Source organism: Dysidea avara, chromosome 14 (genome assembly GCF_963678975.1).
Source record: "Dysidea avara chromosome 14, odDysAvar1.4, whole genome shotgun sequence".
Classification (NCBI taxonomy): domain Eukaryota; kingdom Metazoa; phylum Porifera; class Demospongiae; order Dictyoceratida; family Dysideidae; genus Dysidea; species Dysidea avara.
Genome location: NC_089285.1, coordinates 14,665,051 through 14,676,313, shown reverse-complemented (window position 1 = coordinate 14,676,313; position 11,263 = coordinate 14,665,051). Strand labels below are relative to the sequence as shown.

Genomic DNA, 11,263 nt, shown 5'->3' with positions numbered 1-11,263 from the left:
CGGACTACAACTGCCAGGGATACTATATATAACACTTAATACTGTGGTGCTACAGTTATATAGTTGGACCAAGAACTTCAAGCTTATTTTTTTATACACAGAGATGTTCCTGTAATGAAGTCAGATCTGTCGGGACCAAAACCTCCATCCTTGGGTTTATTTCTATCATGCACTAGAGTTTGATAAGAGTGGTTTTGCTAGCTATATAGTTGATCTACAAGCATTACAGTAACACTATACGATGAAAGATGTGATAGCAATTTGTAGATCACAAAGTGTCACAGTGTTGTATAGCTTCTAGTAGAGATGATGGTGTAGGAGACTTGGCAACAGCATTGACTGGTAGACCACTACTCCTGGCTGCCTCAGCTGTGGTTGGTCCTATAGCTGCCACCTGTAGTACAGACTATATAGATGTACCGATACTACAAATTGAATACATGCACACAATAGAATATCTAATGTTCTCAGTGAGGTTTCACTGTATATCCATACAAACATGGCTGGGTTCATAGTGTCTTTGTGGATATGCTTAGGCTACTCTAAAATCCCCTCACTTGTTCTGCACAGCCAATACACTGTGTTAGCGCATATTACAACATACAAAACTTTCTGTATACTGTCTCAGCAGTAATACGTGATGTGAACCGTGCTGCATGTCAGTTCACACCAAAGCACTTAATCAAAATTAAACGTAGTGAGCATATTATAAAGACAATTTTAAAGGTATGCAATCACTTCATTACTGTTAAAACTAATGTATTTACAGTATTCCAACTACATAGAGCAAAGTACATGCACGCATGTACGCACGTACGCACGCATGCACACACAGGTTACAGCATTGAATGTAAGTGCCTGAAATAGTCACTGTGCAAATTTGTTTCTTTCTTTACTATTCCTACTGTCTAGCTCTATAACTACTCATCATAATATGTCAAAACTTTGGTCCAATTGCTTGGATGCTAAAAAGAAATTTGGAAATAGTAAACTACCTAGGGTTTTGCTGAGATATCATGAGGCTCCACTGCATGTACTACCATATAGCCGGAAACTTTTGCGAGTAATGATAGCTTCATGAAAATATGTACTGGGTTTATACACATAGCTATTACCTAATGAAAACCATTTTCTAGATTTTCGAGAATTAAAAAATGCAAAAATCATATTTTACACAGTTTCGCAAAAGTTTCATCCCTCAAAAATTTCCCACTATATGGTATTTACAATACAGTACAGTCAGCTGTGATAACACACTCACTTTCACTGTATCCTTTAGTGAAGGAATTGCTGTCATGAGTGCTTCAATACTGTACTGTACACCACTAGGACTGAAGAATACAATCCAGTCTGGTGATCCCTGAAATATCGTACATCAACTATCAACAGTTCTCACAATAGAATACACATGTACACAGCACTGTATACAAACTTTCAGCGCTCATTAGAAATACATACCAGGGGTACATGGCCACTCCATAAATACTATAACACATTAACAGTTTTCTTTAAACTTTTCCACAACACAGTACAAGGAACATCTCAATGGTAAATGACTTACAAGTGTTGCTATTTCTCTGACATTTTTGGCACAATTAGAATGAGGCATGGTCTGGTAGCAGGTAACTGTATGAAGAGGGATGCCTGCTGAGTTTAGTAGGGTTGGTAACTCTTCTCTTTTTAAATTACCACAAGGAAACAGCAATGGCTTTAACTGAGCCTTGTCTACGTTAGAATAATCTGTAGAGAAGTATATACAATATGTACACACACACACACACACACACACACACACACACACACACACACACACACACACACACACACACACACACACACACACACACACACACACACACACACACACACACACACACACACACACACACACACACACACACACACACACACACACACACACACACACACACACACACACACACACACACACACACACACACACACACACACACACACACACACACACACACACACACACACACACACACACACACACACACACACACACACACACACACACACACACACACACACACACACACACACACACACACACACACCTGGTATTTGTTTACAAAAATGCTTACACTTAATAATAATATCTGCCAAGTTATTGGCCTTTCCACTTATTTCTCCTTCAACACTAAGCCCCAATTGATTTACTGTAGTACACAAGAATACCACAGGTAGCTTTACTACTTCAGTGTTACCTGCTTTAGCAGTAGCTTTACCTACAACAAACACTGGCAAAGATTTCCATAGTGTCAGCAGATTACTACCAGCTAAATAAACAGCAAAAGGTTCTATGCACACACACAAACTGTCAAGATACTTGTTGTTGTACACATTTATAAGTTAAATACACTTTCATCCACTGATATGATTGTGCTAGGATACTGGATAATACTACATACAGATACCTTCACTTTTCACTGCTAGTGTTATAGCCTCCACACTATTCTGGCTGGTCAATATCAAACCTAACATAACAGCAGTTGCCATACAACATAATATACATATACAATGTAAGAAAGGTAGTAACAAATACAGTACAGAGTACATTCATTATTACAAGTATATGGAACAATTAGGAATTTAAGTTCAATTAGGGATCATAGAAAAAAGTAGGGATACAAGAGAGGTTGCCTACACCTGCAGATATACAGTGAACATTTGTGTACTTCTTATGTAAAATTATTATGACTGGTTAACCCGTGCATACCGCATCAAAAGAAAGAATAGTTCCAGAGATAATGTTTTTATCTGAACGTGTGCCCCTATCAATTACTGACTCGAAAGTGAAGTTTGTAGCCATTCCACTTTGCTATGTTCAGCCCGTTAAACAGCACTATAAATGAAGCACTTCTGCAATCAATCCAGTCACTATGAAAAATACGGATGATTCGCATGTCCCAACTATCAATAATTATTACTGACTTGAAAGTTAGTGGCCATTATGCTTCGCTTTTACCTGTTACACAGTGTTACAACAGTATTAGAACCTCTGCAATCAATCCAGTCACCACGGAAAATATGGACAATTCCCATTTTCAAATGGAAAGCCATGCATCACGCTACTGCAAAATTGACACTTCGGGTTGACAGCAAAAAGGAATGGGACACAAAGGAGGACAAAGGTAAGTCCATGATGCGTGCATATTACGTAATGCGGTATGCCAAAAGGCACATCTTGGGATGAAGCAACGTTGAACAGTGATAAAATCAAGCCCGTAGTCTTATCTGTTATCGAGTTACACTTGTCTGAAAGAAGGCAGGCAGGCAGGCAGGCAGGCAGGCAGGCAGGCAGGGCAGGCAGGTAGGGCAGGCAGGCAGGGCAGGCAGGCAGGGCAGGCAGGCAGGCAGGCAGGCAGGCAGGGCAGGCAGGCAGGGCAGGCAGGCAGGCAGGGAAGGCAGGCAGGGCAGGCAGGCAGGCAGGGCAGGCAGGCAGGGTTAGTCAGTCAGTAGATTAATTGCAGCTACCTATTGGAAGCATACTGAAGGCACTTTTGGACCTAACCAATACTGCCAATACACCAGGATGGTATTGTGCAGCTGGTTTTTGGGTGATATTTTTAGCCAGATAACAGATAATAAGAAATCTATACTGCATATGTGTACGTACATACTGTAGCTAAAAGATGACACTACCTGAAAATGTTTCTGGATGATGTAGATGATTGACCACCTCATGTATGTTGGTGTAGTCAAACTGTAGAGCTGGTACAAAATGAGGTTGATAATTGGCATCTCTAAGTGCCTACAAATTGTTAACTTATTATTATATATATATATATCAAATCCTAAAATACATATAATAATATTATAACCATAGCCATATCTGTAATGCTTTGTATGCAGTAATGATTTTGACACCTCTGCTTTTCCATTTAAGTAGGGTGGCTAGCACAACCAGAGAGATGTCTCCTAGTATTACAAAAGTATGCATATCAAAGTAAATTCCCAAGTGAGAAAATCAACTTCTCTTGTTATCTACTTGTTAACTAGTAAAATATCTAGTAGAACATCAAAATCACCTGAAGTTGTCAACCCGACACCTTTGCACATATTAAGATTTATAACCCCTCCCCTTAATAGTCTACGTAACAACTTTAAGGGACATAGCCTTACAGTGTACGCACTCCCAAGATATGAGCCGTCAAAGCTTACCTTAATTTCGACACTTACAAAAACTACAGTATTTGAATCACATTCAAACTTTAGAATGCTAGCTTGAAGATCAGGTTGTCATACCTACAGTACAAGATAAACTGCTTTTATATGGGAATATAGCCTATCTATCATAGCAATGACTTTTAATGGTTAAAAGATATTGTAGTGGAATTAATGATAACTAAACATGTGTAACAAACACCATCAAGATACTCTAATAAAACAGTCAGTCAGCAGTTGTATGACTGTGATGCACTGATTAATCCGTAAAATGTCAGAAAACAGGTTATTGGCAACATCTAGATTTTACATTTTATAGTAAAGTGTTTGATTATACAAGCAGTAGATCTAGAAGTGACTCGTAAACAAGTGTATTCTCTATTACTGTGTGGATTCCGAGTGTACATACAGTATAACGGTTACCGGCACAAGGACACTTTATTAAACTACAGCTGTACCCTGACAGCGGTTTATATTTATAATTCACACAGTGGCCGATACCAGTAATAATTTGTAACTGCTTAATTCTTTACAAAAATATGTTTTGTAATATTAATCTTATAGCAAGTAATCAGATAATTGACAAAATATCTTATTGGTAAATCACTTGCACAGTTCATTTATAAGAGTAGACCACAATGACCAGGTCTTGGTGTACTAGACTGTGAAGGGACAGTATCCATAGGCAGTGCAATGGCCAAACAGGAAGGGGGATTTATATCTAGTCAAAATAATATTTCTAGGGATTTGGCTGAGTACCATGAAAATTTGATGTATTTTCAAACACCCTAATAGAGCAGTCAAAACATTTCAGGTGGAGGAAGTAGTTGATGTGGGGAGGGAGAGGGGGGCTGACCAGAGTATAGAAATATCTCTGGTAGCAGGGAGTTTGGGAGGCCCAGCTCTTTAGAATTTGTAGCCATTAGCTTTCACCAGAATTAATTTATAGGTATTATTTGTGCTATATTTGCAGTCAATACAAAGCCATTTTAGTGAAGCTTTTAGTGAGTGGATTAGTGTTAGGTATAGATATATAGTTTTTATTGGGGCTAGACTTTATTTATTGTAGATTTTAACATGCCACTCTGTACGTGGGTTTACATGCAGTAAGCCAGACTTCTCATCTCTCATGATTCAGTCATGAGTCATTATGAATTCAGCTTTGATATCTCAAAGGCCTAATTATCTTCATAATTTCTTGCAATTGTTGTGGAACATGTATAGTAACAGGATATCTCTGTATTTTTGACTGTGTTTGAACCAGCATCTTCTGAAGAGAGGCAATGCCCAGAACTTTACACAATGGTTGAGCACACACAATATGTGGCCAAGAAAGCCGGTGCACCAAAATGTGAGTATATTTAAAGGAAGAAAATGCAATTTTACGCATATGTAACTCTGTGCTCCCTTCTGCACTCGGAATCATTTTTGTACTGCAAGCACCCTCCACCTTCAGAAAATCACATACCAAATTTTGAGCAAGATTGCCTGATGAAAACGTGAAATACGAGCCCTCAAAGTTTGGTTCAATTTCTTCATTTTTTTTCCAAGGGGCTCAGGGGGCTTAGATTATTCTTTTCGCACATGGTGTTGAGCTCAACAAATGTGCATAGCAATCTAAAAAAGCACCAGCCAAACAGCACACAGTGTTGAATTCTTTTTAAAATTGAGAAGCAAAATCTTGAAACATGTTCAGATTGCTCTGGTACTTACTAGGGCTGGGGGATAGTATGTGCATATCGGAATATCGGGATAGTATCACTATCGGTATCGCCTATATCGTTTGAAAATTCACTATCGGACAGTAATTAACAAGTAAAATACGGAGAAATATCTGCAAAATACTTTAAAATAATAAGAAGAATCAGCTTAAAAGGCTGTTTAATATCTTATACAAAATACATGCATGGGTACATCCCTCCTTACAACTCTCTTTGAAGGCAACTAATAGGAAATAGGTGAATTATCACTATCGTTTTACTATCGTCTATCGTGAACAGTGTCTTGATATCGTTCGGACAGTGAAAATTTCACTATCGCTCAGTCCTAGTACTTACAACAAGAGAAGCTATCTTCCTGACAGTATGGTAACCTGGATGTTCTAATCTTCAACAAAAACAATCTGTACATTACACTCATATTGAGTGTGTTACACTGATTTTGAGTTCTGTACTTCAACAACTAATAACCAGGACATGTGTTGTGTGGCCAAGTACAGCTAGTGCGGACATGTGACAGACAAGTGTGTATTTTACAGGATGTATTTTCACGAATTCGTAGCTCAATAGTGCCAGAAAGGAAATTAACCAGTTTCACTGCAGGAACTCTCTCAGGGTAGGGTACCTCCTATTTCAAATTTGAGTTGAATCCACCCAGCCACGCAATTTCAAAGTTCACCTTATTTTCTTCGTATTTTTCTTCTTAGTCTTCTTATGTAAATTTTCTTTTCGCACACTTTATAGAAAAATTGCAATAACTCATGCATGCTTAGTTGATTGACTTTAAATTTGGAAGTACGAACATAACGTAGCACATTTACAGCCAAATAAACTAAGAACAATGGAATATGCGTGATTCTGCAAATTGCAAAAGCAATTTGTTGTCACGCCTACAGGGTAATCCGTTTGATGGAATAACTTGAAATTCAGTCTGTACATGGAAGTTACTATCATAGCACAAACCTTTTGTGGTTTGAAAATACTGAAAGTATTAGCTAATTAGGAGGTATAAAGTAAAACCAAACATGTAAAAAAGTGTGATCAAAATAGTCTAATAGAACACAACCACTGAGAAGTAAGAAGTGTGCGCAAACAACGTCGGACAAAATTCTCCAGGTTTCAAACCAGGGACCTCCACACCTATATACCCTAGCACTTTACCGCTCTGCCGCTGCTGTCAGTTGCTCACCTCACTTAATTTTTACCTTATAAATGAAAGTTCTGGTTTAGCACAATAGAATGATAATTCGTATATAGATCTATCAGTGGAAATTCTAGAACATTCTAATGCGTTGTATTGAAGTGCTCAGAAAAAAAATGTGTGCTCTATTAGAATACTACAAAAATTATGAAAATAGCCTATATCAAGTGTGTTGTATGGCCAAGTGCAGGCAGGCAACATACTCGAACCAGAAAACACCAATATCATGTATCCGTAACTCCATAGCGCTTAAACAGTATAATTAACCATTTCTGCTCTGGAAGTTTCCTCAAGTTAGGGAGTCTCCCATTCCTGAGTCGAATCTGCCCAGCTATCATTGGGATATACACACCTTCAGAAGTATCCGTCTTATTTTCGTAAATACATATATAGCCACGCAGTCTTCAATAATTCCTGTAGTAAAGGGGAAAAGTTAAAAGGAAGTATCAAGGCCAACCATTGGTTGACTTTGGAATTTGCAGTTACAAAAAAAAGTGATATTTACACTAAATTGTGAAAAAAAGTTGCAGTTTATAAAAAAGTTGCAGTGGCGGCCAAAAAGGTAATCTGGATCGGCCAAAAAGGTATCCGTCTAATTTCACAGCTAAAAAGTTGTGAAAAGAGTTGTGAAATCAAAAGTGGCAGCCAACAAATGGCTGCAATGATATAAATTTTAACGTGAATTGTTAAAATTTATTAGCATTAACATCATTTGCAGCCATTTATTGGCCGCCACCTTTGATTTCACAACTCTTTCACACAGGCTTTTTTTAAGGCCACAACTTTTTTTCACAGCTTGACTGTTTTTTGTGCAGATAATAATAACCCTGTGCAAACTGTCCAGTTAGATGTTTACCATTGCTATGCATGTTTCCAGAGCACAACTAAACATCTAGTAATGAAACTTTAAAGAGCTGTGGAGTGAAAGATCAAAGCAAAATAGTGATAGTACAGAACAGTTTACGTGACCACAATACTATACATGATTATAGTGCTATATCAAGGTACACATGTGTGGGCAGAAGATATTTAGTTATGTGACCCTAAAATCAAGATGACAAGGACAATTAACTGGAGAAGAAAGCACAGAGGGAAAAGCACTCCAGAGGATATTCAAGGTACGTCCATATCCAGAGTGTAGTCAATTCTTTCACTGAAGGTTGCTTGGTGAGTTTCACGCATGTTTCACTAGAGCTCAAGCTCAAAATTCTTTAAATCAGTTAAAGCACTGCCTTGCTCATGCTATATGAACATTATAGCATGTAAAATAGTGGGTGAGAGACAAATATAGCACAAGGTGAAAATTATAGCACTACAAAATATAGCACTTGGCTTCTATATTTTTCTCTCAACCACTCTTTTACATACTATATAGCACTCACAGCAGTGCATATAACATCCAGCTAAGTGGTTCATATGTCAGCATCCTGCACTAGTGGTAAGGGTAAAACTACATACACACATAAGTAGTTGTGCATTTTACAATAAAGCATCCATGTTGAGAAATCTGGTGAAGTAACATACATTGAGCAGGATCAACATGTGCTAATATAAAACGTGGTTTTAAAACTGTCTTGACAACTGATGATGTCTCAGACATCAATGGTGTTTGCAGGATCTTACCTTAGCATAAGGATCTTCTTCACCAGGTGTACTCTTTTCAGCTCGCAAAATAAGACACCGCTTCATAACTATATCTCTTACCAGAAGTGTGCGAAAAATCAAGGCACGTGATCATCTAAACATAATCTGTGCATTATTTAGAAAAATGACTATATTTAACGTCTACATCGTCAGCAAGGCTGGTGGACTGATTTACTGGCATAATCACAACAGCAGTACGGCAGAGATAGCAGCAACATTCACCTATCCCCTGGATATCGTGTTAGATGAGAACGACCACAGCATTTTTGTTAGGTACGGGGAAAGACAAGGCATAGAAGGTGAGTTGTTCAAGGGACAAGGGGTGGATTAGAGCATAAAGTAGCTCGTGTTCATTGATGATATGACAGACGATTAATCTGGAAGCTCAAGCCTGTAAATGTACTCCCCATTGCATTGTTTGTGTTTGTAGCAACATGTATATGTTTGTGATTTTACGTCATTTTCCATAATCTGGTCTTGTATATAATTTTAAATTACTACCTTATATGCGTAAATGGTGTATATAAGCAAGGCTGTAGCCAAGATTTTCTGGACAGGGTTCAGTCCTGAAGTGTAGTCTGAGTGTCTGGGGTGCTTCCTTTGAATGACAGTTTTAATGAATTAGCTAAAGTTGATTTATAGTTTCTCATCACCTGCCGCATCACCTTCCAATATGTACACTAGCATTTCGATATTTAAACCAGCTAGACATCATTTTCAGCAAAGGAAATGTTTCTTCCTGCCTCAGAATCCTTGTAGTGACAGATAGCCTGCTGTTGCTTTGATATTGGGTGCTTCCTTCAATACTTATTGACTGTCGCTTGCATCAAATTGAAGAAGTGGCTGATGAGAAACTAGCAATCTACTTTGCCTTTTCACTTTGATCAAGATCAGAGTTATGAACTCTTGCTTTGATGGCTTACTGACAGCTGTCTTGAATTTTCTATATAACACAAGTTACACAACACAATAAAACTCCTCACTTATGAACTTTGTTGTTGATCGTTCTTTTGTGGGTATCAATGAAGAATCTCCGGACGTCTTGTACTACAAAATCACATGCCTATAAAGAAACATTATGACAAACACCAACTATTAAGCAGCTTATATGCTAACCTGGCACACTTGTAACAGGATCATGATCAGTCGTGTTTACTCCAGCTGCTGCCTTGTAACTAGTATATTTCGTTAGGACTAACTTCATGTGTAGTTTTCTGCTGTTTTCCCCATCACATCTTTGGTATGATTTTTAAAATGTATTATAGCATTGAAGTACCAGAGCTTCAAAACTTGGATGATTTGTAGTGGTGGATTGGTATTGCTTAGAAATCTCAGTGACTTCCAGGGAAGTATAATCCCGTTGTGCATATAACCCTAGTGTGTAAGTGGCTTATCCTGATTCTATTATAGCATAACACACAATATTTGTACACACCTTCATATGTACTACAGTATGTTCTGTCTCATCACACAGTGGGTTATGCATTAGTGGCAATAAATGGTCACAAGTTGTCCAACAAGCTCTTACCTGATGGACGTCGTGCTATGGATGTTCTACAGTCAGAAAAAGACTATCCTTTATTTCTGAAATTCTCTAGAATGAAAGTGTCTGTTAATGAAAGGATTATGATGTTGAGCACTTTCCATTCGTAAGTCTGAATCCATGCTGTATGTGTTTGTGTTTATTGATCCTATAACTCGTTAATTTTATTCCTTTTAGAAGGATTTATACATTCCCAATGGAAATTTCATTGTACTAACAATTTTTCAGTAATTTAGTGTGTACAGTTTATGCATTTAGTGGGAAATTATACCAATGTTGCTATCCACAGAATATATGCCATTGCTAGTCAATTGTCACCAGTTGACCACTCTTCAGGGATTGAGTGTCTAGAAGCTGGCACCTTCAATTTGCACTGTTTTCAGACATTAACAGGTACATGGCAATGTAATGTTACCATGCACGCACGTACACAGCACCACTGTGAGCAGATAGCTACAGTTTTAGTCAGGTTCAAAATAAGGTTTGAACTCTTGGTTTAGCATTTTCTATACACATGTTTTTTTCTTTAAGAGGCACTACATTAATAGTTTATTGTCTGTTATTGTATCCCTTCACAGGACTCAAGTTCATAGTAGTCACAGATCACCGGCAGGGTAAAGTTGAGGAGCTACTGCACAAAATCTATGAACTATATGCTGACTATGTACTGAAGAATCCGTTCTATTCACTGGACATGCCCATCAAGTTAGCCAGCTGTTAATCTTAGCTACTTGGGGTCATCAGCTTTCTTTGCAGATGTGATCTGTTTCAAAGCAACTTAAAGAAGACGCTGGACTTGGCAGACAAATCATCTCACTCTTCAGGATTAACAACTGCATAGTGTTAAATACATAGTGTTTGTCAAAATCAACATATTGTAGACTTCAATACATTTTAAATGACTTATCACTTTAAGGTGTACATCAACTGCACGAGTTTATGAGGTTTTCTCGAAATATAAGTGAT

General features: G+C 37.9%; 2 protein-coding genes across 2 annotated transcripts; one reads left to right on the top strand and one right to left on the bottom strand.

The window, feature by feature from the left end:
- Positions 1-129: 129 nt before the first annotated feature.
- Positions 130-8,872, bottom strand: LOC136244624 (uroporphyrinogen-III synthase-like). Its single transcript, XM_066036185.1, has 8 exons — positions 8,734-8,872; positions 3,670-3,778; positions 2,442-2,501; positions 2,232-2,303; positions 2,109-2,183; positions 1,562-1,740; positions 1,262-1,360; positions 130-394 (listed from the first exon to the last, which is right to left on the bottom strand). Exons 1-8 carry the CDS (start codon positions 8,797-8,799, stop codon positions 269-271), a joined length of 786 nt encoding a protein of 261 aa, XP_065892257.1. The 5' UTR covers positions 8,800-8,872; the 3' UTR covers positions 130-268.
- Positions 8,826-11,218, top strand: LOC136244626 (trafficking protein particle complex subunit 4-like). Its single transcript, XM_066036188.1, has 5 exons — positions 8,826-9,053; positions 10,229-10,403; positions 10,587-10,690; positions 10,876-11,002; positions 11,054-11,218. The coding sequence occupies exons 1-5, from the start codon at positions 8,879-8,881 to the stop codon at positions 11,136-11,138; spliced, it is 666 nt and encodes a 221-aa protein (XP_065892260.1). The 5' UTR covers positions 8,826-8,878; the 3' UTR covers positions 11,139-11,218.
- Positions 11,219-11,263: the final 45 nt, after the last annotated feature.